General features: G+C 38.8%; 1 protein-coding gene across 2 annotated transcripts in view; it reads right to left on the bottom strand.

Annotated features, from left to right (window-relative positions):
* Window positions 1-4794: 4794 nt before the first annotated feature.
* ephb2b (eph receptor B2b) overlaps window positions 4795-27726 on the bottom strand; it is a 164344-nt gene continuing 141412 nt past the window's right edge. For both annotated transcript variants that reach the window (XM_067430810.1, XM_067430811.1), the window contains exons 6-16: window positions 25092-25216; window positions 23710-23872; window positions 21698-21806; window positions 21373-21437; window positions 18842-18964; window positions 18510-18757; window positions 14490-14705; window positions 14247-14396; window positions 11430-11623; window positions 8798-8953; window positions 4795-7648 (exon numbers count right to left, since the gene is read on the bottom strand). In XM_067430810.1, coding sequence (XP_067286911.1) covers window positions 7540-7648; window positions 8798-8953; window positions 11430-11623; window positions 14247-14396; window positions 14490-14705; window positions 18510-18757; window positions 18842-18964; window positions 21373-21437; window positions 21698-21806; window positions 23710-23872; window positions 25092-25216 — 1658 coding nt within the window. In that variant the 3' untranslated portion in view covers window positions 4795-7539. The remainder of the gene's footprint in view (window positions 7649-8797; window positions 8954-11429; window positions 11624-14246; window positions 14397-14489; window positions 14706-18509; window positions 18758-18841; window positions 18965-21372; window positions 21438-21697; window positions 21807-23709; window positions 23873-25091; window positions 25217-27726) is intronic.

Genomic DNA, 27726 nt, shown 5'->3' with positions numbered 1-27726 from the left:
GGCATTCGCGTCGAGTCTGATCACTTTCATGTGCATTCCCAGTGAAAGTTGATCGTTGGGTTTTGGGTCCCGTTCTGTTGAGGGTCTGGCGCTGGTGCTGTTCCCGCTGAGCCCGCGGTGGCAGCGGTTAACAGGGCGTAAAGGAGGGGGAAGCAAAGGCGGTCGGGATTAGATGAGAAGAACTGTTGGGTTGTCAGCGGGTTGCGCACTGAACTCCTGAACTCCCACTTCTCCACGCAGGAGCTGCATGCCAGCCTCGGCGAGGTCAGCGAGAGGTCGCGAGGCTTTCACACATTGGCCCGTTAACGAGGCCTCCGAAGCGGGGCGAGCTGTGAGGAGACACTGGGATCCGGTCGGAGAGAACAGCAGGAGGGGGAGAGCAGACTAGCGCACTTTGTGCAAACCCAAACACCCCACAGGAACATCAGCACAAAGGCTGCAGCATAAAGGCCGGTATGAGGAGTGATTTGGGGCGTATAAATGCCTTCAATGTGAACTTTCTAAAGAGATATTTCACTGTACTCCATTCTACAACTGGATCTTTAAACCATTTAAATGAACATCAGGCTCAGTATAAATTAGGCTCAGTAATGTTACCACCACATAAAAAATCGTGACAGGTGATGGTAAGGATCTTAGGCCTACTATGGAAGTGAATAGGGCCATATTTAGTTTATAAAGCACTTACCTAATACGTTCATTAATTCTGATAAAATGTGTTATTTTAGTTGTAATGCTTTTAAACTCATTATAGGGTTTTTTACATTGTAGCTGTGCTCTTGAAAGTATTTTGATGTCTTCATTAGGGCTGCACGATTTGGGGGGAAAATAATTGTGATTACTCTAGTTAAAATTGCGATTTAAAATGCGTTTTTAATGTAATTTTTTACAAATTAAAGTTGTGTAGGCCTATATAACATTTTGTGTTGACTAACAATAGTTATTATGATTATTATTATTGCTAAATAAAAATATTTAACAAAATAAGAAATATTACTATTACAGTTACATTTTCATTGTCATTAATGCATCCACAGTGGGGGGAAAAAGTCCTGTAGCTACACTGAAGAAGAAAAAAAAATGGATTGTCATAAATTGATTTAAATAGAGGCATTATTTTTCTTATTTTTACCCAAAAGTTTCATTCATAGTGGAAGCCAGATGGCGCCCTCGAGCAGAAACTCTGCATCTGCCTCAGAGAAGTAATCGGTTTCAGGAAATCCCAAGCGGCAACCATAGACAGTAAAAGAAATGGACAGAGCGTTCCCATAGACTTCAACGGCGAAAAATGATGTCAATTAGAGGCACTCACTTCCTGATGTATTATACGCTGAGCGTACTGCGCAGGCTCAGACTGAGCTTGACGACGTAGATGTGACGTAAGCCTCCTGTCTGACAGCTGTAAGTCTTGTAGTAGTTGTGGAAACTGAAATCTGAATTACTTTGTTTAAATATTTTCTCCCGTTGCTTTTGGCTCACTATCGGCTTCTCCCCATTCTTCACTCTTGACTTTATCAGACTTTATGTCTCCGCGTCCCCCCAACTGCCTCATAGACAGTAAAAGATTGAGCGTCTCCTCAGGTCTATACGGTAATTTCTCAACTGTGCGACAGAGTCGCGTTGGTTATGATGCAATCGTTAGCCTATTTTTACAAAAACAGCTTCTGCGGGGCGATAGTGTAAGATACAAGGTAATGGAGCCTTTTATGCATTGTCATGTTTCTTTATAAATAAACAATGGACAAATGGAGTCTTTAAACGCCTCAGATGTAAAGTTACTGTCAAATTGACTCAAAAATGAATGGGAGTCAATGGGATGCTAACAGCAGGTGATGGCTTGGTTAGCAATGGCCGCCCCTGTGTATATATATATATATATACACACACGCACACTTTTATTTAGGATTTTTTTTTTAGAAAATACATGGAAATTAATTTTTCTGATTTAAAATTAGGTCACAAACATGATAATTGAAAAAACATACTGAACCTGAACATTTTCTTTAAAACTTTGGTTTATACTTTTATCTGAAGCAAATGACACTGCATTAAAGCTATACATTTTTCATATGCATTCCTTGGTAATTCAATCCATGACTTTGGCATTGCTAGTGCAATGTGCTATCAGGAAAACAAAAATTGAGTCTCTCTCTCTCTCTCTCTCTCTCTCACACACACACACACACACACACACACACACACACACACACACACACACACACACACACACACACACACACACACACGAATGCACACACACACAAAAACACAGAACGTTGTATAACAGATCTCATTTCATTTTTTAATGAGGAGAGTCAAGTTGGGCTTTTTTTTCAATTTTTAGAAAATAAACCAATAACAATATTACAAATAATGAAATTGTTACATCATTCACAGGGTTACAGTCAAATGTACATTTTATACAGCAAAACAGGACCTCCAATCTCTGTCACAGTGGTCCAGGTGGGCAGTGCTCTATTTGGGCTAGCTGAGAGAGAGAGAGAGAGAGAAAGAGAGAAGGAGGGAGGGCGAGAGAGAGGGAGGGAGAGAGAGAGAGTCTGCTGCCCTGTAATGAAAACCAGGTCTGAGAGACATGCGGAAGAATGCACTATCGCCTTCCTAACACCAGAGGGTGCTGTGGCCCTACAGGCACTACAGCTCGGTTAAGGAAGCCATTTTCTATCCCAGAACATCCCACCATATTTGGAGGGTGCAGGCAGAAAAATATGGACCAATAAGAGCGAGCCAGAGCCAGCTTGTATTTACGTTCACAGTCGCACATAATCATCATAATAATGGTTTTGCATTGGTATTATGCTTCGGCGGTAGCTGCGAGCATATGCTGTTCACAGCTTGCTGTCACCCAGCTTTCAACAAAAAGCTTTAAATGGTGCACGGTTCTGTGCTGATCACGTTTTATCTTGCCAGAAGGAACATTTGCAGTTCGCATGTCCACATAATGGCATGTGTATTGGTTATTTTCACAAGCCATCTGAACAAAAAGGGTTCTGAGTTTTAAGAAATGACTACGTACCATCTTTCCCAGCACTTTTAGAGGCCTAGAGCTGTGTTGTGGTAGAAACTATATGTTTAAGGTGATAATCCATGTGGAAAAAAACAATAAGAAGTGCTTAAATCACTCAGCGTGACATTCTTTCACACTCCTGACGCCACGTCTCATTTGTCTGTGGTCTACATAGTGTTCTGTTAAACGACAAATGAGAGAAGGAGACATATGAAGTAATTAGTCCCCTACCGAGAAACAAACTTGAGCGGTTAAAGATGCAGTGGAAAAACAGTTACACATGAGATCGTTGTGATGAAATATTTCTATGTAAATACAGGTTTGCTGAAGAAAATGTGTAGTAAACGTCAAGCATGTCATAATCTTTCAACATATCGATATCTTAAAACAGAAAGGCTCATTGACTGCTAATGTTCCTTCGGATCTCTCGATGCAAAGTGCCAGGAATGGCAAGAAAAACGCCTTTTTGCAAATAGCGAAGACCCATGAAACTATACTTATTTCATTGGAAGGAAAAGGAGATGAGGATCAGGAATACAGGATATCCCTTCAGCACTGGATTTCATTCAAAGCTCTGTTAATCCTGTGCTGTTAGGCAGATTTAAAATGCGCTGTAACTTGCGGGCAGCACCTCTAAATGTTGCTGAGCTACTGCCATTAAAGTCTAAACTTCTGAATTTCTGTAGGTCATTTTTTTTTTTAGATATACAGCAGATACTTTGCTGCAGCTTTGAGTGACAGTGATTGTCCTAGGAGGATGTTATTCTGAGGAAGACGAGGGATTCAGAACCTTAGTCTCACACTGCAGCAGTGACACTGAGAAACCATTAAATATTGAGAGGATGTGTGCTGGACAGACAGGCACACCATCGCTGGTAAAGTTCTATAATGTGAGAATATTCTGTCTTTCACCTCTCTGACTCACTCCCTGTTCTAACCAGCTTCTGCATATGGCATCTATACCATGAAAAACAGGTGTGGTGTTTACACATCTTTAAACGTATTACAATGTATTATGTAAATTATAAATAAATAGGTCTTTTTTTGCCAAACAGAACATTTTGTCCGACATTTATTTTACTTACATTTTTAGTGTATTTTATACAAATTATTTCATTTTTTAAATCAATAGTTTTTAAGCTCTGCAAGTGATGGTAATTTTGCCAATTGTTTGATATTTATTTTTAAGTGGGCTTTATAGCAAATATTCAGCACAATTCAAAAGTTTGGGGTCAATATATATATATATATATATATATATATATATATATATATATATATATATATATATATATATATATATATATATATATATAATTTATTCAGAAAGAAAGTATTACTCTTATTCAGCAAAGACACTTTACATTTATTTTTAAAAAAGGGGTGGTGAGCATAAAGATTTATAAAAAAGATTTATATTTTAAATAAATGCTGTCCAAATATTGAGTACAATTCAAAAGTTTTGGCTCAATAATATATATATATATATATATATATATATTTAAATAAAGTATTACTCTTATTCAGAAAGGACATTAATCAACAAAAATATTAATCAGCACAACTGTTGTCAATGATTTCTGATGGATCATGTGCTTGAAGACTGGAGTAATGGCTGCTGATGGCCATCACATCACATTAATAAATTATATATTAAAATATACCAAAATAGAAAAGAGTTATTTTAAATTGTAATGATATTTCTAAATATTTGTTTTACTGTATTTTTGAACACATAAATGCAGCCTTAGTGAGCATAATAGAATAGAAAAAAAAAATCTTACCACCCCAAAACTTTTGAACAGTAGTAGTGAACCACTGGCTGTGATTTTGCTGTGCTGAATTTTCGCTTGCGTGTAGACGGACAAATTACATGTTGCTGGTTAGGACAAGGTGCTAAGCCCAGATTAATTTGCTTTCTCCCTGTAACCTCCTGCTGGTGATAAAAAAAGTTACCAAAAACTGAGAGCTAAAACTTAAGGGCCACTTAGTTTGTCGAGCTCACAGGAAAGTAAAACACTGTCTATCTGGACACAGATGAACGTAGATGTGGTCGTCTCTCAAGCCTTTTGATTTGATCACTACTTATCTCAAGAGTTTACACCTGGGATGTCCTGTCTGCTGGACGCAGTGTTTCTTGCCCAAACACTGCATGACAGAATCCTCATTCTAATGGAAGCATTATGTAATGGGAAGAACAGAGAACGGTCAACACCATCTGATTAGAACGTCATCAGCACTATGGACCTTACCAACACTGAACTGACCTCACAGTGCTGCACGTTTTTCACCAATGCATGTCAACCCTGAGGTTATGGAATAAAGCAAGCCCCTCGTCGGCTGAGCGAGACGTATATTGTTTACCACAGTGACCTTAATGCTGGTACATGGATGTACCTGCACGTGCAAACACACAAACACACTCGCACACACAGACGCTCCAGCATGGATGAAGATGCCTCCGGCCCGTTCATCTCCACAGCTGCTTCTCTCAGCCCATCCTAGTACAAAACGAAAAGGCCCAAAATAAACACTGACAATAGCGACTCTCCATTCAGTTTCAACAACACATTAAAAAAAATGAATCTGTACACTAAAATCCAACACAGCTTTGAGGAAAAACCTCTTTGGGGGGAGTTTCTGCTTCAGTTTATATACAGTTTTATTGTTCTTGTGTCTATGGCATGAGGGTGAAAGAGCTCGGAGAGTACTGCAGAAGTACCTTACCATGGAGAACGGTAGGAATCATGGGTGTATTCTTTGATGAAAAAAAAAATAGAAATAAAACCTATACACATTAATGTACAGCCGTTATTGTGTGCGATTTGTTGTTTAAATGTCCTATGAAACTCCGGCTTAATATCATGAGCCTTTCAGATGTCAAATTTGAGTTTGGCCCTAATTGGTGAATGTAACAGTTCAAATATGTCATACATTAACAATATCCTCTTATAAAACTATGCTTCGCAATGAACAATCACTTCCCTTTTATGAAAATGTCCTCTAACTGCATACTTTATCAGATATTAAAACCCCTAAACACCTTATTATAAAACATCTTTTTTTTTTTTTAAAGAAATGATTTTGGTGGCAAAAATATAAGCATATCAACACAGTGATCTGCAAAGTGTATCAAATCCAAGCTTCCTGTGAAATCAAAGTTTCGCACCACACATGCTCTGCTGCTCCATGGGCTCCATACGCACACATGCACACGCACACGGTTGGGATCCAAACATAAAAGAAGCGCATAGACGATGTGGAGACCACACCGTACTTGCACTCGGGGTCCTTCTCTGTAAGCAGTTCACGGAAAGAACTCGCTAAAAAAAATTGTATGCAACTGCGGGGGAGAATATCTCATGCCGTCTCTCAAACTAAATCATCTTAGCCCATGACAAAAAGGAGGAAGAATATAAAAGATGACCCCCTCGAGTCATATACGCACACGCACACGAAAGAAAATCCATCAAATGTCAATGTAGATCCATCTAATACTGAAACTGGAACTAAATGTTGGACTACATCAGGCTTGTACTGATGACCTCACAATGTCAAGTGCATCTGATATGTACAGGACGAGGTACAAAGGGATGATGCTCGATTTGGCAGGCTGTCATGACATCTGTAAAAGATTTCTTTTTCTCCCCCCAAGCAATGAGAAATCTGCACCACAAATTCAACACTGTGATAACTACTTTGACTTTTTTTTTCTCTGGTTGTCTGTTTGTTTGTGTTGATGTAATTTAAACTGCAAAATGACTGAGTCTCATATTTTCTTCAAGGCAGTATCAGCTGCCAAAATGAAGTCCCATTTCATGGTGTTCAAATACTTTTCCCTCGGCTGAGAGGGATCTAGGTCCCGTGGGTTGTCCCGTGTGTGTCCGCTGAGCAGACAGTCTTTCTTTCTATTCAAAACGTTCCTAAATATTATAAAGAAAATCAGAAGCATGTATCGTGAGGTGAAGTTTTGTATCTCCTGTTTCTTCATTGCCCTTTTAAAGGGTAGCCTTTCGATTTAGTCCACCATATTCAGTCCGCAAGTTTACACCGATCTATATATTTTATATAGATTCCTAGTTTTCATAACTTTAAAAATTCTTTACAAAAAACTCTTTAAAAAAGACAATAAAAATAAAACAAAACAAAAAATTAATAAAAGAATAAAAGTGGAAAATGAGGAAAATTCACGGGAAATAGGGGGCGGAGCCAATTGCTGGCAGACTGAACGGTCATCATGTGATTGGTGGCGGCTAAAGCTAAACGATCAGGTGTTGTGACCATATTTTCCAGACACAGCTTTCCCGAGTCGAGCCCATTAGGGTGTCTGGGGGTTAATGGGGGATTCAGATGTCACAGATGGAGAAGGAGAGTGTTTCGGAGGAGGGGGCAGGTGGATATCCTAGGTGGTCCAGAAGGAAAATCAGGCTTAGGGTCTGTGGTTGCCGCCCCATCCCTTCACGTTGGCTCTCTGCCGCCTCCTCTTGTCCTCCCAGTCTAATTGGGGCATGTGGTCAAACCTCTACCGATTGGATCTGGTTCATCTGGGCCCTCATCATCTGAACGCTGTTGAGGATCTTCTTCTGATGACCTGCTAGTGTCACTCCGACCCTGAGAATGTCCCTATGTACAAACACACATAGAGAGAAAGAGGCGAAATTAAACACGAGCGCTCTGAAGCATACCATAATGCTGTAGTAACACATTTTTATACACTGGCTTCAGCACATTATGCCAAAGTAAACTTAGCATGTTAGTTCAAGACTGAGTAACCGGTAAATTCCTTTATCCCTATCATCCTCTGTTTGTTGCACAATCTAAACGTCTCTGAAACTACAACACCTCCTTTGTTTTCACTGCATGTCTGGTTTGGCCAGGTAACAGCTGAGGTGAGGAGAGGAGAGGAATCTAAGCGTGCATTTCTCTGGCTCCCATTTCCACTGTGACTGACATCCAGCAACAAAGATGAGAAAATATACCTATGTTTACTTCTGAATTTAAATCCAGACAGTGTCTAATCACAGAGAAATGGTTTCAGACTGCATTTGATCATTCATTTTGAAAATAGATAATGGCGATAATAAGGAGATTGAACAGTGCAGCTACACAATCACATTGAAATTGAAATCATAATATGGGCTTGTGCATTTCTCATTATACTGCAAACAGCTGTCGTTTACAGAAATGGTAACACTTAAATAAGGTTCTATTCTTTAACTTGTAACATTAAACATTTTGGTAACACTTTATTTTAGGGTTCAGTTATTAACTAGTTGCTTATTAGCATGCATATTACTAGGATATTGGCTGTTTATTATTACTTATAAAGCACTTATTAATGCCTTATTCTGCATGACCTTATTCTAAATACCTTAATCCTACACAATACTTAAACTTAAATGCTACAAAAACTACCTTATTAACTATTAATGAGCAGTAAATTTGGAGTTTATTGAGGCAAAAGTCATAGGTAATAGTGAATGTGTTCCCCATACTAAAGTGTTACCAACATTTCTTTACTGGTCAAAAATCTTACTGACCTCAAAATTTTGAATGCTAGTTTGGAGTCGGTAAGATTTTTGACCAAAAGCAGAAAATCTTACTTTTGAAGATTTTCTGAAAATCTTGTATGTCTTATATCTTAAATCTCATAGAGAGAGAGAGCAAAAATAAGAATTGTTTGTCAGCACTTATGGAGTCGAAGATGCCCTGCTGAACTGATCAAAGCATGGCTGTTTTCCAAATGTTGTCTCTCGTAGGTATAGCACTTACTCCATGGTCATCTGGGAAACGAGGTCGAAGCTGGTGAAGTTGCCATTGGCAAAGTTGTCTTTGTACTGGCCCATCTTAATAGCGTCCAGCCAATCATCCACAGTGCTAAAGCTAGAGAAGTCGGGCACACTGCGGTCTAGCAAGGGCAAATGCACACTGGAAGACAATGAGAAAGAAAGAGACATGAGTGACATAGTGTTGCAGTAAAAATAGCCTTTAGCCACCAAGAACACACTGAAATCCCCCCAAACTGTATATGGTACATTCCGAAACTACATGTGGTTCACATTTATTTGGCATATTATCATCATTGCAAAAAAAAAAAACTTTTAATCTTGTGCATATTTTTGGCAATTGTGACACACTTGGGATTTTTGAGCTATATTATTTCTTGGGTCAATATAATTCAATCTCTGGAGAGGAAAAAAGGATGTTAGGGAAAAATTTAAGAGCAAAATATCCTCTGCCCTGTTTAATTCTTCAAAAAATGCAATTAATGTCCCCAGATGACTGTACTTTCTAGCAACATTACTGTAGCGTATAAGCCTTGAGGCAAAAAAGAGCTGGTGGGAAGCGCGCAAAACCCAAGTCTCTCACCATCAGCGTGATGACAGAAGAAACTGGGCCACTTAACAATTGTCCACAAGAAACTGACTAGAGTGTTGCCCACTGTTACTTTGTCTACCAGCTTTACTATTGTTTGAAGTTCATGATCGCCTGAAGCTTTCAATAATGATTTGATCTATTAAACCCAGTTGATTTTATTTATGTAGCATTTCAAATCCAAAAGAAATAACTCACGGCATCAATAAAGTCTACCACAGGTATCAAAACTAAAAGCAAAGCATTGACCCCAGACTGAAAACAGTATGGTAATAATTTTGAAGGAGGCTGTTTAAAGACATTTCTATTAAGGTTCATATTCCATTTGGTTTTGTAAATATGCCTTGAAAGATGCGAGTGAGTCAGGTCTGGCAAAAGGTTAGGCGTAGAAAATTCCCCCTAATATATGAAATGCACAGATATACACTTCAGTGTAATGGCGAGGGTGTCAGACTAATCTTAGTACTAAATACCTTTAAAAAAAAAAAACTTCAAAGCAAGTAATAAAGCTGTTTTTGTAGCCACACATATATCATGTAACATGGATGGATCTGCACTCCTCTCCAAACAATACAGTATTATGTATGTGCAGCGGTTAGACTGAAAAACGTCATTACAATCCCTTGATGCTGCCCTGGCATACCATAGTGTAAAGTTTCATGTCTGTGTCTTTACTCCTTTCCAAAAAGGCAGTGTGTCTCCATAAACTAAATACTGTAGAAACTTGTTTAAACATCTCTGTGACTTTCTACATAAATGTGATTTATTGCAATGACTATTGCACACTACACTGCACAAGTAAAGTTATGTCAGATGAGTCAGTTTTAAATGTATGCCCCGTTTCAAAGCCCAGAGAGCTGCCTTGCCTTCTAGGTAGTAGCAAGTGCAAGCGCAGCCTTGCAGTTTTTGGAATACACACGTGAAGTGCACAAAAACTTAATTCACAATTGGTTACAACAGAATTTGATGTTAGCATGAAGCTCTAATAAGCATTAAACCCATTGTACAGATGTATGTGACCCTGGACCACAAAACATAAGGGTAAATGTTTTGAAACCGAGACGTATACATCATCCGAAAGCTGAATAAATAAGCTTTCCATTGATGTATGGTTTGGATAGGACTTTGAACTATTTGAAAATCTGGAATATGAAGGTGCAAAAAAAAAATCTAAATATTGAGAAAATCACATTTAAATTTGTCAAAATGAAGTCCTTAGCAATGCATATTAATAATAATAATAATAATAATAATAATTTTTATATATTTACGGTAGGACATTTACAAAATATCTTCATGGAACGTGATCTTTATTTAATATAACTATACAATGTATTGTTGGCTATTGCCACAAATATACCCGTGCAGCTTATGACTGGTTTTGTGGTCCAGGGTAACATATTTGGTATTTAATTTAAGATTTTTTTTCTCTCCAAAAAATAAAAATAATAATTGTGTTGTTTTCTCAAAATAAGGTATCTTAGAAGGTAGCATAATGCTAAACTAATGATTATTTTACTAATCAATTATCAATAAATCTGATGATTTATTCAATTTATCAGATGAAAAATTTTTTTTTTAAATTATAATTGAATTTTAATCCTACAATTGTTATTCCACAAATACTTAATATGGATACAACTGTAAAGTCATGTGCTGAAGAAAACCTCTCAAACGCTGGTATACGCATTAAACACTTTAGTTTGAAGCGCCTAATACAATGCATTCTCATGTTTAGGACATCAAGGGTCAAGCTTTTTCTCACAAAAGCTCACTCTGCATCCTCTGCTGTTTTCCACGCATGTCAAATTCACTTCTTTAATGTGATATTTTCCTTGAATAATGCGAAGACACGATTAACTGAATAGTTTCTGCAGCCTTGGGTGATTCCTATTTTTTGAAAAACCCTTCACATCAGTGATGTGATAAAATGCTGTCTGGTCAGCGCAGCCTACTAGGTTTTACAACCCCCGACTCATCCGCTTCTGATAATCCTAGCAAACTGCATTCTGCATGTTTTCTAACTCACCCTGATGACAGCGGAGTCATGGCCTTCAGGCTGTTGGGGTTACGGATCATCTTGTCCAGGTTGTTGACAATCTGGCTGAACTTGGGCCTGTTGTTGCGGTCTTTCTGCCAGCAGTCCAGCATGAGCTGGTGGAGGGCGCTCGGGCAGTCCATGGGAGGGGGGAGCCGGTAGTCTTGCTCAATGGCGTTGATGACCTGCAGAGGGAGACACAGATCCATAAGGGTCTCTAGCCTGTTATTAAAAGAGGCGGAGAAAGATACGCTTGTTGCATCTCAAGCACTATATATTAAAATTTCAGTGGCAGTTGGAAACGATGGCGGGAAAGAGAGAGGGATGGTTTTGGGAAATGACATTAGCCAGATATGAACTCAGGTTGCCAGCATAAGCACCACAACCTAACATGGCGGCCTCACTTTTTAAATTATTCCGCACTATTAACATCTTTAATTGCTTCTCAGGCCTGGTGTCTGTTAACGATTATAAAGTCTGTTATAGTGTGGGCAACATTAGAGCTTGTTAATGTGTAACACTACAAAAAAAATCCCATGTTTAATCAGAATCAGTACGTTTAATTTTTGGACTTGTGACATTTAAAGTACATAACGTATAATGTATCACACTGAAATTAATTTAATGCAAATAAATTGAATGTATTGACACAAAACATTGTTTTGATAGGAACTGTCGGCATGGCGCAAGGCAGGTGGCGGTAGATACGAGCCAGCGTCTGGGCGGGGGGGTTGTAACACCGCAGGAGACAGAGGATTGATCTGCAGTCTTCATAAATGCACTGTGATCATTATCTGGGTCTTAGGGGGACACAAGGAAGCCATTTGTCATTGGCCACAAACACACACACGATCACACTCACCCTTCACACTTACACAACCACACACACACACACTATAAATAAGCGGTCACAGTCAGCTGCTATCTAAATACCTCCTAAATCAGCTAATAGATCTTGATTATAAGGGTGCTGATAACAACAATTTGGCAGTACATGCGTTTCCTCTCTGATCAAATTTGAAAAAAGAAGTCTTAGAGTTACTAAGTTTTTTGGCAGCATTCAGGCTGAGTCTGGCTCCCTCCCGCCCTACTCATTTCCAATCATGCAACATCTGTCAGATTAAATATGATTAACACATGGCCTGTAATATACACGCTGACTAAATTGTACATTTGGAAAATGTGCTGCAAATTGTTACAGGAAATCAGGAACGTCACTTAAATAAAACTTAAATACATCTCTAGCAAATGAACTGCGTAGCGTCACTAAATGTGCAAAACAGACATGGAGCGTTTATCCGAACTCAGCCGATGGATGTATCGTCACATTTGAATGGAACAGGATGCTTCAAGCGGCCTTGGTGGCCAGGAACGAGATGCATGGCCATGAAGTGGAAAGTGCGAGCAGGACCCGAGTGAGACCCGTCGTTCCCCAGCTCATTATCGTAGCCATTACGGCGCTCCATTCAAGGCCTGATTAATCTCATTCAGGCGCCTCAAACGGCCAGCCCGATGGGAGGACCGCGACGCTATCTGGAGCTGCTAATAAGATAACAGGCGAGATCTGCGCTCCCTCTTAGCGCATTAGCGTTCACACTTTCAATTTGAAACTATTTTCATTATGTGGACCCATAATTTGCCTTTTCCCAGCCACCCAGAGGGATGCTAGAAATGGGAGCTGTCTTCAAGGGCAGGGACTGTTTAGCATGGCACCGTGCTTTGCATGTGAAATCGTCTTTTTGTTCATCAGGAAATGAGTGTGAAGTACAGGTGAATTTTTGTGAGTGATGTATATAGAAAGTAAACGATCCCCTTTGACACAATAGCTTCAAGACACTCTCACGGTCACATGATGTAGCCACGAAGAGCAAATGTTCTCCAATACAAACACAAATACATTCCAAACATCTTATTTAAATCCCCAAATTTTGATTTCTTGACGCAAATCCCTTTTGTCTTCTTCTGCATTCCGAGGCCAATGGGACGTGATGATCACTGCGGCTGTTTCTGCAAAGACTGATTGCGCTCATGCAGTGTTTGGGGTCTGAGGTTTGGCCTTGCATACAGCAGAGCAGCACATAGGCAGATTTACGACGTTCTCTCTCTGCTGTTTACCTTAGCCTCTGATTCAACATTGCTGCACAGCACTCATCTATCACACGCTAACATACGGCAGCCAACTAATAGTCTCTGGCATGAGCGTTTGACAGTGCTTCTATTGGAAAATTGTTTTATAAGAAATTGGTGGTTATACTTAATAAAGATGTAGGATGTGGATCTTTGAAAAGGTTATGAGGTTGGAGCACGAATTGGAAGAATTGAATAACTGACTAAAAGTAAAAATATATATTTATAACTGTGTATAACAATATGAATTAAAATTATTTAACGATAAAACAAGCTGCAGAAAAAATGTACACAACCATTTAAGAGTTTGGGGTTGGTAAGGTATTTATTTATTTTTATTGAGCTTATTAAGCAGCACAACGTTGATGGTCACAATGTTGATGGTCACAACGGCCTTCAACATTGATGATTAATAATGTTACTTGGGCACCAAATTCACATATTGGAATGATTTCGAAAGGATTGTGACACTGAAGACTGGCGTAATGATGAAAAATCAGCTTTGCCCTCAGACGAAATAAATTACATTATATAATATATTATTTTTCAATAGAATGTTATTCAATAAAAGAATATTACTGTATAACTCTATTTTGATGTCATGTTTTGTTGAGCATAAAAGACAACGAATCTCACAGACCCCAAACTTTAGAACAGTAGTGCAAGCACTGAGGTACGTACGTCCTGATTGGTCATGTCCCAATATGGCCGCTCTCCATAAGACATCACTTCCCACATGACAATCCCGTAGCTCCATACATCACTGGCAGAGGTGAACTTCCTATACTGGATGGCTTCTGGGGCAGTCCACCGAATAGGGATCTTCCCACCCTGTATAAACCCAAATCGAAAACATTAAATCATCTAAAATCAAAGCACAAGTTTGAATGAAAGTTGCCAATCAAATTAAACAACAGTTCTCACCAGTGCACTGGTATAGGTGGGGTCAGAGGTGTCATCCTCCAAGAAGCGGGAAAGTCCGAAATCGGACACCTTGCAAACAAGGTTACTGTTAACTAAGATGTTGCGGGCGGCCAGGTCCCTGTGCACATAATTCATGTCTGCGAGGTACTTCATCCCAGAGGCGATCCCTCGTAACATGCCCACCAGCTGAATCACAGTGAACTGCCCATCATTTTGCTGTAAAAAAGGACAGAAAAGAGTCATAAAGATAAGGCATAAAGATATAAAGAAAGTACCCATAATTCTCAATAACAAAGAAACAAGCTGGATTATTTCCCAATAAAAAGACTTTTTATATATCGAGTTGATTAATTAGACACAACTTTTCTTAAAAACAATTCATAGCCCCACTTCTTATGCAAGGCTTCTGTAGAGAGGAAGTGCACAAAAAAAGAATTATCTGAAATTGTGCTACAGTTATCTCTTCTGTGCAACCTACAAATCTCAAACAACAGAAATAAGGCAAGAATAAAGCTGTGGAAATCCCGATTAATGTCTAATGTGCCTAGTCAGATAAGAGACTGAACAATGCTCAATGAGTCGCGTCTGGATTGGGTTGGCTATGCAAACGCTCTGGTGAGTATTGATAGAGTTTATGCTACGCAATACTAGATCAGACATTCGATGATCAATGTGGACCCGTGACAAATCTTGCAGCTGTTGACCATGGTGGTCAAAAAGCCCTTTGCTCATGAGGAGGTCCAGCAGTTTTTGACCCAGCTGTGCTTGCAGCTGCTTCCATCTGCAGACCCTCCGCAGACAGCCATGAGGCAAGCAGCATTCAGCTTCTGATCAGAGGAGACGAGGGCAGCCGGCGCAGTGTGGACAGACACGCACGCGTCAAGTGGAGAGAGGCGGAAAGCACAGGACGGTGCATGAAAGAACCATGAGATGTCTTCATTCTGTGTCGCATACAAACCCTTCCTTCTCTGAGCTGCGTGTGTCACGCTCAAACCCTTCCCCCATATTAAGTCGACTTCATCGAACTTCTCCTCACCCTCCACAGCAATTAAGCGGCATCCATTATTCATAAAGCTGAAATCCTTTGCAAATACAGCCTGGCACTCTAATCTGCTCACAGTGTTTGCCTATAGTTTGATTGGAGGGATTCTTCACCCCAAAGTTATTTGGATCTGCAGTCTGAGCAAGCAAACATTCTTTTTATTCCGATTAAACGTGAATTATTCTATCTGTGCCATTTCTTCTCAGACATGTCTTTGCTGCCGGTTCTGTGAAGCTGTGCTCAACTTTTCAGTTTGACGTTTCTCAAATCTGTTTGAAAGTTTGAGCAGCATACCTTTTTGAATTTCTCTCTCTTTTCTTGGTTCTTAATCCACCACAAAACAATAAGGGAAGTTGGATCAATGCAAGAACGACAGGTTAGCATAGAGTCTCCCTCGCTCTCTGTCTTACAAGAGCTGCATCAGACTCATATTCTAGCGCACTAACATACACTAACACACAATGTTGTCATCTGCTGTCATATTGAGGTGCCACAAAAGACGTGTTGTTTTCAAAGAATTCAGCGTTCTGTCAGAAATCGATGACAGTCTTGCAAAAACAACACAACTGTGCGGCTGCACAAAGATCTGAGGCTTTTCAAAGCTCTTGCACGCCACCAAACTGACATTATGAGAGCAAAAACACATTAGCTGGTCTTTTTCAAATGTTTTAACAGAATTGTGATTAAATCAAAGTAAACCTGATGTATGAGGTGTTTGTTGTAATTTTTCACTCTTACTTTTACTTAGCAGACATCAATCTTTTCCTCACGCTATGGCACGGTAGGGCATGTGCATTCTGTCATTTGGGGTGGAGGGTGGGGGGATTGCAAGTATAAACATGAGCGAAGCAACTGGCTGGCCAAACAGCTAAAATAACATCAGAATCTCACAATTACAGAGGTTAGCGAGAGCTGGATCTGATTGTGGTGAGAAGAAATAAATTCAGTTCAAATGTCTAACAAATGGCGGGTCGTTTGGTTCCTGTTTACTTGCCTTCATTTAAACGCCATAATCATAGACGTTTCTTGTTTCAGATAATTACACTTCCTGAGCCTAACACCCCGAAAAGCTATGCGTCAAGGATAAAATAAGTTTTCTCTCATGATAGATCAGAGGCAAAGTCTTGCTAATGAGCAAAATAAATCATTCCTTCCCCAAAGATTACATATTTACATAAATCAAAGGCATATTTTCAACACAACACACAGTGAGGCCAATTAGCAGCGATCAAGGAATCCGGACACCTATTTTATCCACATCAGCTCTGCGTTGAAATCGAATTGACGTGTGCCAGTCATAGACTGACAGCAGCGTTTTCTTCTCATCCCCCACGCGGTTCTGTAAGCGGGATTTGGATGGTTTTAGCACTCAGTTAATTATCTGAAAGCGTCTGCAGGGATGGATGCTGTTACGGGAAACTGCAGAGAGATAGAAAGTACTTTTCTAATGCTAAGAGTTTTCAGATTAAAACTAGGGATGCACCGAAATGAAATTCTTGGCCGAAGCCGAAACCGAATAATAATGAAATGCTTGGCCGAAGACCGAAGGCCGAATACCGAACACGGTGTTTCGCATTTTTTCCATTTATTTGGCAATTTTTTTTTACCATTACAATAATTAAATAGTAAAAATTTGCTTTTTACTATTTTGTGTTGCTTTTCAGAGAAATAAATCAAATAACAAAAATACAATTTCAAAATATTTATTTAACACTGAATTTTTTTTAACATTCCAGCAGATATTATACAAACTAAGCACAACATAACTTAAAATAAATAATTAGTAAAATAAAAAATATATTTTTATTTGGCCATCTTAGAAGCCCCCCTTCTTGAATAGCCTATGTTAGGCCTATAACTGACTGCTGAAAGAATGTAACTCTGTATGTCTACAACAACTAATGTGCATTGAATAGTGCAAAAAATGTGGATGAACCCACAACAAATAAATAACTGTCTTAGACATAAGCCTACTTAGCCTACTTCTTCAGGAAAAGTGGCAGGTTCATCTTTATGAAAAGTAGCTTCTCTGCTTTCTCACATGAAAGTCGGTTCCTCTTCTCATCGATGACATGAGCACTAAATTTCAGCACTAAACAGTGCTTCCACACTGCTGACATGTTTGCTGCATAAAGCACGCAGCTCTCACTCTACGTGGGTTACTTTTTGATCGCGTCATTAAAAACGTCATTGTTCGGCCAAAATTATTCGGCCTTTTTACTTATTCGGCCGAATGCCGAAAGTGCTTTTTTTGGCTATTTTCGGCCGAATAATTTCGGTTGCCGAATATTCGGTGCATCCCTAATTAAAACACTATGGATAATTTTAATATGGATAATGTGTTCTACGATATAGGATGGAAGTACAAATGGCGGCTCAGTTTATAATACACACCGCTCATCCGATGCTTGTAATGCATAGAACGAGGCCGAGAGAGCGTGACCAATGTGAAATGAGGGCATGACTAAACACAGAGCAACGATTCAACGATTTCTTTAAAGAGACCGTCTTAAAGCAAATGTTAGTGTGGCAACCCGTAGAGATGAATGGAAGAGTATTGAGCTTATTACAACAGTCCTACAGCTGGAATCAATACTGAGAGTAGATGTTTGCGGCAGGGGGCAGCTGGGTATTACAGAGAGACCCTGTGGAGAATTACCTGATGGACAGCATGAGAAATTAGGGGCGAACATTTGTATGATGTTCAGCATGCTGATGTGCATACACACCTGCTGATGTTAGATTACACTTCAATGCAACCAGAATTTGAAGCATGTTTATGTTAATGAGCTTGTGTTAGCATGGGAAATCCATACTAGCTTTAAAAAACTGTTTAAAAAAAATGATCCACAAATGTGTGACTCATTGTCCATTAGTGTACAACAGATATTATTATAATGTATAGTATGGTAAATTAAAGATTACATTTAACAGGTATTATAGTTTAGTCATGTAGTTTGCATCACAAAAATCCTCACCCTGAGAAAGGAGTCCAGTGAGCCATTCTCCATAAACTCTGTGATGATCATGACGGGGCTGCTCTTGGTCACCACTCCCTCCAAATGGATGACATTGGGGTGATCAAACTGCCCCATGATGCTCGCTTCGCTCAGGAAGTCTCGCCTCTGCTTCTCTGTGTAACCTGACTTGAGTGTTTTGATGGCCACAAACATCTCTCTCTTTCCTGGAAGCTTTAGGTTTCCACTGCATACTTCTCCAAATTCCCCTACGGATGTGGATGGCTCTTTAGGTCAAGAAGCAAAAAAAGCTTGATGGTCAAACACTGTTGGATGTTTTGAGGTTTGTTTACCTGCTCCAATGACTTGCTCAATTTTCACACATGAGATATCAATCTCCTTTGCAAACTCCCTCACAGCTTCATTGGGGTCTTCGTAGGTAAATGGATCAATGTAGATTTTCATTCCTGGTGACACTTGAAAAAAAAAACAACAAAAAACAGCTATAATATTTCAAACCAATTTAAGAATACTATATCAAATACTAAACATCAGAACAGTCAGTGTAAATGCGGGAAAGCATTAGTGGTCTTAAGGAATTTTGGAATAGCTGGCTTTCTAGTATCTTTGGATTCTGAGCATGACATTGGAACAGTTCATGACTGCAGTCAATGGAGTGTAACAGCATTCACATTATTTAATGTATGTATCAGCTCTGGAGTGTCATAGTCCCCGATGGAGACCATTTATCAGCAATTTCCATTGCTGCCTTTCAAATGGCTTTTGATTGCAGGTAAATTGGCTTAAGGTTAACTTAACTCTGTTGGGACTTATTCCTGCCTTAAATCCGATTATTCAACCTCTTGGATCCAAATCTAAAAGGTATTTTAATAGACATTGTGTTTTCATGCAGCTAGAGAGTTTTTTATTGGTGATCTGGCAGACATTTTGGAATTGATAAATGTATTCTAGCAACAGACAAGAAGAAGATAAATAGAGCGAGAGAAGTGAATGGCATCCAACATCAAAGGATTTGTGAATGTCAAACTATAACAAATTCATGAGGTTGTAGTGTATGTGTTACGCTGGAGAATGTTCTTCTGAGCAGAACTCGCTTTTAAAGGGATCGTTCACCCAAAAATGAAAATCTGTCATCATTTACTCACCCTAACTTTGTTCCAAAACAATGTAACTTTCTTTCCTTCGTGGAGCACAGAAGGAACTATTTAGCAGGATGTTGATGAGAACAAGGTGACAGAATTTCATTTTTTAAAAACTATCCCTTTTTTAAGAGAAAAAAACTGGGTCAAAACTATTTTAAAAAAGAGAGAATAACGTATCCATACTCTTCCAAGACAAAAACAGGTGAGAAGAGTGAGAATTAGAGCACTTTCTTCTCTTGAACACTAATGGATGAATTCTGACCTTGATTTTCTAGGTTTTACCAAAACTCTTCCAGAAATTATTTCAATAAATACAGCATTTTTAAAAGTCCTTTACCACTGATTACACTGTATAAAAGCAGTTTGAATTGATAAGGAAGGGCAAAGAAAAATAAAACTTGAGGAAAAGAGCCAGACCATTTTCATTCAGCAGAGTGAGCAAGAGAGAGATAAACTATAAGCCCTCAGAGAGAGAGAGTGAGCAAGAGCAATCGAGCGAGCTTAGCTTTAAATTATTGCCTCGGGAGAATCTTAAAGATTTATTTCTATAAATGGAACAGCACTCCAAGGCTAAGACTGTATTTACTGAAGTATTGCTTATTTTCTGACTAATCTTTGATGGATCTTACTAACTTTGAAACACCTGGTGCTGAGCTTTTTTTGCATTAGCTTTGTGTACTGCTGTGATGGGAAAATGAACAAGTGGCGGAAAAAGAATTGAGAAAAAGAAACACGAACAATGAAAACGCTTGTAGGGAAAGTGAATAATGTGCTTTTTTATGAGATTTCGCAGATGAATCTTGAGAAACTGAGGTCTAACCTTGAGACAAATTGAATTTACCAAATATCAGAAGAATCTCATCTAGTATTCCCAAAGACATTACTTCTGTCAAGTAAGGTCAGAAACCTGGCGCGATCATTCATATATATATATATATATATATATATATATATATATATATATATATATATATATATATATATATATATATATATATATATATATATATATATATACACATACATACATAGATTCCTCGTTTGACCGATCCGCGCAGGCACTAATGAGGAATATATATATATTATATTATATTATATTATATTTTCGCGCCACGTTTTGACCTTACTCTACAGAAATAATGGCATTGGGAATACTAGATGAGATTCTTCTGATTTGAGGTAAACAAAAAAATGGCATTGGGAATACTAAATGAGATGTGTCTGATTTGAGGTAAACAAAAACAAAAATTAACACATACTGATGGAGTTAAAAATCTTATTTTGTGTTCTACTCAAGAAACAAACACACGTACATCTTGAATGCCCTGGGGGTAAGCATATAAACATCAAATTTTCATTTTTGATTGAACTATCCCTTTAAGAACCTCCAATGTATTTGTATGCCTGTTTGAAATTCTGTAAGATAGCTGTTTGTATAAGTTATACACTACCATTCAAACAATATTTTAGCACCAAATCAACATATTAGGATAATTTCTGAAGGAACATGTGACACTGGTGACTGGAGCATTTCCTGCTAAAAATTCATCTTTGCCATCACAGGAATAAATTACAATCCTTTTAAAATGTGATGTTATTTTACATTATTGTTGTTTTTACTGTATTTTTGATAAATGCAGCCTTGGTGAGCATAAAAGACTTCGTACACATTAAATGTATACAGAGTGTGTGTGTAGTACTGTCAAGTCCTAAGTACTCACTGTGGCCGCTTGTGTAGTGCTGCAGCTTGTCTGTGTATTCTGAATCCGCTCTCTCGAACCCACGTCTGAAGGAACAAAGGCAAACAGCTCTACTTGTACTGTTTAAAAAGGTGCTAATGCCATGAAAACAACATTAACTACTGCCCACCATCATCTTGTTAACACAACCTCATCATTAGAGTTTTTACAAGCTCTGCTGCCCTGTAAATGTCCACTAATGAAGCAAATGAGGACAAAAGTGTGAGATTTTGACATGTTCTTGGTGTAATTGGGGGAAAGTTATGCTAATGGTTTACATGTTTAAAGCACACTGAGAGGAACTCACCGGTTGCAAACGATGATGATGACCACTACCGCAATGAGAAAGACCAGACCAGCAGCCGCCGAGCCAATGATGAGAGGCAGCTTCTCTTGGATGCTAGTGTTGTATTCCTCTGTAGGTACACACACACACACACACACACACACACACACACACACACACACACACACACACACACACACACACACACACACACACACACACACACACACACACACACACACACACACACACACACACACACACACACACACACACACACACACACACACACACACACACACACACACACACAATCCAAAAGTTAGCACTTCCTGACAAATCCCAGCAGTGTGTCTCTATATATGATGTAGCCTGAAGCAAGTTCAGACTCCACTGAGGCACAGGAGTCATGCAGTGTATGTCTACACAGGTGAGAGACCCTCACTTCCCCACTTTCACAGTGGGGAATTTGAGACAGGAAGCCCTGTGCAAGATACCTTCAGGCAGAAGGGGCTGTACACTTGGACTCCTTGGCTCCAGCAGCATATGGGCAGGCGATAGAGGAAATGTGTTGGGTGGTGTGTGTTGGTGCAAGACAGACGGATTGGGATGTTGGGAAGGCCTGGGGAACTTTCTTTTTCCCTTCCTTTACTGCCTAGCTTTCTCGTTCTCCTCTAGTTGTTTATAATTACAGACTATTCGTTCACAACACAGACAAACCCCTGGGCTCACTCTGCAACCCTAGAGGCTAAGTAAGATGCTAGCGTGCTAGCAGATTTTACCACATTTAAACACTTGCTCCGAGCTCCCAAAAGATGATGCAGTAAATAAACAAAAACCTGAACTTCATTGGGTCTCGTGTGAATTCAACTGCACTGCAACTTCCCTTTTAATCGGTTTTAAAACTCTTGGTTAAATCACTCCAAATGAGCGCAGCCTGCTGGCATGACACATCCGTGTTTGGAACACCTTGCTGAGTTGCTGTCTCTCATCATGCCAGGAGAGAGCTCAGAAGGATAGATCAGACTAATTCTGAATCTCTGCTCGTAATAAGCGGCTTAGAGAGTAAGGAGCCATGAGTGAGCAGCTGCCTCTGAATGAGGAGATCTGGGAAGGGCAAAACGATGGGCGGCCATCCAATGACATGTTTCAGCTACCATTCTTCCTCTGAAAAGTTTTGCGAGTGGAACAGAATCTAAAAATGTCCCAAACTACATAAGCAAAACCGTATTATTCATATAAAAAAATTTTAATAATAAATTAATTTATTAAAATAAAATAAAATAATTAAAATATTTTATTTATATTATTTATACTATAAAATGTGTAGTTTATTTTAATTACAAGTTTATAGTTCATGAACACTACTGCTCTGAAGTTCTGAAAGCTCTGAAGGGGTCAGTAATATTTTTAATTTTAGTTTTTAATAAGTATCTTTTTTTTAACCAAGGCTGCATTTATTTTACCAAAAATATAGTAAAAACAGTAATACAGTAATATTAATATTAAAATGTTTTATATTAAAATATAATTTATTACTTTGATATTATGCAACCATTACTTTGGTTATATTATTGAACACAGTTGTGCTGCTTACTATTTTTTGTGGAAAGTTCATAGAACAGCAATTTCTTAAAACAGAAACCTTTTATAACATTATAAATGTTTTTACTGTCACTTTCTTTCAACAAATCTAACTGACCTCATACGTTTGAACGGTAGTGTATTTGTAAAAAATAATATTATTAAAACAATTTACCTACAATTTTTGCCTACATTCTTAATTTGCTCCTTAGATCTAATCAGACACATGCAGCAGAAAGAGGACAACATTTGGAGATGATAACATGGATCATAATTAGATTTAGATTTTCTAGATTAACTATCTGCTTCAGCAAGTCAATTACACACAGGCCTGCTCTTAAGATAAGAAAATTATGGGCTAAATCATATGCATGTAATTTATTCCCTTGAATGCCAAATTTGAAGAGGTGATTTTGGATTTTGGATCAGCATTTTGATTAGATATTCACCCTCAGTCATGGTCTGGAAGTACATCTTGCCGCTGTACCGTCCGAACCCTGCCACTGTACGGGCTCGGACCTGGAAGACGTAGATGCCTCCGGGTTTGAGGCCACGGATGACTGCAGTGTTGGTTTGACTCTTTATTATGGAAGAATTATGCTCCGTCTGGTCCTGAAACAAAAAAGGGTAAATTCAAATCCAGTGGTGTTTTGGTCACAGGTTTTTCACACTAGAAGACATCACAGGAGTGCATATGGCTCTCTAACAGGGCCATCTATTTCATCAAACCCCATCAGGAGAGCTCGACTGAGGGTGCTGGGCAGAGGAACAGTGGCTGACACTTTCAGGCCAGCCACGATTCATTAGTCTGGGCTGAAAGATGTGGCCACTGTCGCGCCGCTTAAGTGTCTGTTTGTGTAAGCAAAGAAGAGAAAGAGTGATAGAGAAGGAGAAGCAGAGAATGTAGGACTCAGTGTGTGTGTGTATACATGTAATACTTGAGTGCTCCGCTTTTTTCCTGTCAGCTCTATTTCTGAGCTCTGATGTGAGCTTTGCTGCAGTGTTTTGCAGTGTTTTGACAAGCGGTCCTCAGCACTGTCTGAGAAAGGAATTATACTGAGGAAAGTGTAAGAACAGGAGCAGAGCCCAGGGGACAGTCAGCTTGTGTGTGTGTGTGTGTGTGTGTGTGTGTGTGTGTGTGTGTGTGTGTGTGTGTGTGTGCGTGTATTACAAAGAAAGAAAAGACACAAAGTATCTGTTAAACTATGCATGTTGTATTTAAGGGTGTGGTTTGTCTTATGTGTGTCAACCAGCGCAACAAAGCGAGCGAAACGGGAGACTGCAAGAATATCGGCATACTATGTGGGTGTGCGTGCTTCTCAAGCACAAGTTAGCGTGTGTGTTTTCTGTGGCCTGTGCTGATAGAGCGGAATCTGTAACTGAAATATTTGTTTTACTGCAGTGAAATCTCTGTTATTTTAGCCACTGGTATCCGGATCGAACCACAACAGTCTGCGACTGCGTTTGTAATAACGTTCGACAGAAGAAGAATTTGCTATTAATGTCCGACAGCTGCCAAAACCCTCAATTATTACAGAAATCTTACATTTTATCACAAAGAACTTTAATAAAAATAAAAATAAAATAATAAAAAAAATCAGTTAAATTAAAAATAAAATAAAATTTAAGAGTGCACAAATAGGCTAAATAAAAAGCACAAATTATAAAATAAAGTAAAATATTAAAATATTTGTATTTATCATTATTATATTAATAATTGCATTTTTATCTTGTGCATTTATAAAAAACAAAAATGGATACCAATGCTTATGAACATGATAAATGACATTAAAAGTGCATTACACATTACTCAAGTGTGTTTATGTGGTACCTTCTCATAATATTGCAGCTCATAGTCGAGTATGACCCCGTTGGGCTGGTCAGGCTGGGACCAGGAGAGAGTGATGCTGTCAATGGTTCGACTGACCTGATGCATAATAGACACCGTAGAAGGAGCTGGGAAACAAAACAGAGACATATTATATGCGGTATTTAAAGAATGATGCAAAACAAGTTTGTGTGATTAAAGAGATGTAAATTGCACTGTGCTGAACCACATAAACAAGGTGGAAATGGGAATTTCCAGGCCAGGCTCTGTCTCTGTTTCACTTATTTGTCATGGTTCCTCAATGCAATATAATCTAGTCTGAAATCTCTTCTCTTTTTATATTCTCCTCAAAAGGAAGGCAGACTAATTTTTTGTTGTGCTGAAAACAAATAAAACTAGGTGCAATTTTTACTCAAGAAAACTACAATTATGGTGAACTTAACAGGTAACAGGTATTTTGTGTCTTTGAGTTCGTGAATTATAGCGGTTATTTTTCATCAGAACGCTTGGTAATTATGGGGGAAAGAGTGTCAAACCATATATTAGTGGCTCTGTTGTGTCGGACTTGTCCAACCTGACTGCAGTACAAAAGAATGTTTCCCTGTTCATTACTGAAATAAAGTTCAGGGTGTTCCTAATGGCCATTAAGCATTAGAGCGTGGCATACCGGGTCAGAAAAACTCAATGGAGATGCTCGGGAACGCAGTTGGAGCTGTGTGGGCTTTGGAGAGGCTGGGATTTATGACCCTTGCCGTCTCCAAGGCTCAGGCCCGTTAAGACACGGGCCTCTACTCCGGCACACACTTCTCTAAGAAAAAGCCACTCTGTGAGAAAGCCTGTCGCTACTATCAGCTTGAGCTTTCAGTCTCCGGGGTTGAAGGAGAGCTTAAGTGGCTTATTCGTGTGCTTTTTTCCCACTCTTGAGAACCCAGAATGAGTTGTAAATCTGTCTCAAATGCACAGGTGATAGAGAAGCTCTCGAGTCCAGTGCTTAGAGCAGCACTGTTTATTTTCAGCAACTTTTCTCCCTGGGGGTATCACAAATATGAAATATTGTCATAAAATTGATTATGATCAATAAATTAATGAGTCTGTTTTGTTCATGTTACTTAACCACTTCAGCTCTGCACCACCCCCCCCCCCCCCCGACCCAAAAATTGCATCATCATAATCTTTTTAAAAAATCTATAACTCGCGCATCACAAAAATAGACTTATATGGTATAATTTGAAAGATTAGAACCTCAGCTTTCTTAATAACCCAATAACTTCTGCATTTATATTACATAGAAGACAATAATACGGTCTGAATTCGACCCCCCCGCAATGACCCCCCTTGAGAAAATCATGCAAATAATATAAAATTTCATATTTTTATCACACAAACACACTTAAAATAGACAAGTCATATATCAAATGAAAGCTATTGGCCTCAGGAATATCGCTAATATCGCTAATATTAATTTCACTGATCCAATAATTTACAGTAAATTTATTATCAGAAGAATCACAAAGATGGAAATGACTCCTTTAAACAAGCAAACACATGAGTCATATTCATGTTCGGATCACAAACTCGTTGTAAAGCTACTAGCCTCAAACGCCACATCAGCTTGTTCCTTAGGTTGTTTGCTTCAAAATTATACTATTTTTACATGTCTGTGAGCAAGCATGGCCAAATGACACTGTAATATGTCACCGATGTCCAGACAAATGCTCTTATTATTGCTAGTTTGTTGTTAGCCACAATTTCTGATTATGTCATCACATATTGCATCATGCGACAGAAAAGCTGAAAATCTCAGCTCTTATATAATCTCTCAATAATGTCAAATAATTGTGATCAGGCAACTAAGATAATAATCTATTACAATAATATATGATATTATAATAATCACTGCCTAGTCTGACCTTTGGACATTCATTTATCAAAATATACTTGGAAAAAGTTGTGAATAATGCTGAACAAGCTATAGTCTTATTGTCCCTGCCAATTAATAAATATATGTCAGATGATAATGAATGGCTTCCCCGAACCCTGAGCACTACTGGAGGGCTTTTGAATCCTTGGACCAACCAAGAGCTGTGTTCTAAAAGGCAAGCGACTGGTAGCATCTTGTCTTTCTTAACGCTGGTATGCAGTATCAACAGAGGACTAATAAGGCAAGCAGTCAGGCTTCCTCTATGCCTCTATATAGGGAAACATATGACATCCCATTATATACATGCATACATACAAACATACATACATACATACACACACACACATACATCTATGTGCATATGCACATATGTGCTTTGTGCATTTACATTGCACCCAGCCTGTCGATGGTTATCCAATCTGGGCTAATGCAAACAAAGTAAGAACATGTACAGCAGTTCATAGGAGTGAACATATGCTGATTTGAGAGAGTTGAGAAGGCATATTATTGCGGTTTTCTGGGTATTGGGGGATGCTTTCCTCATGCTGGAATGACAGCCGTCTATCATAGAAAATTAGGGGCATCACAATTCAAATAAAGCAGTAGCATCATGGGTAAGAAAGCCACATCTTACAAACCCTCTTAGCGAAGAAAGTGCACTCACAGCAATGATTATCACAGCTAGTAAAGTGTTTGTTCTGCTTTTTCAGATTTCCA

The sequence above is a fragment of the Pseudorasbora parva genome, chromosome 22 (assembly GCF_024679245.1).
Source record: "Pseudorasbora parva isolate DD20220531a chromosome 22, ASM2467924v1, whole genome shotgun sequence".
Taxonomy (NCBI): domain Eukaryota; kingdom Metazoa; phylum Chordata; class Actinopteri; order Cypriniformes; family Gobionidae; genus Pseudorasbora; species Pseudorasbora parva.
The sequence above is the reverse complement of the archived record's forward strand: the minus strand, read 5'-3'. Positions and strand labels throughout refer to the sequence as shown.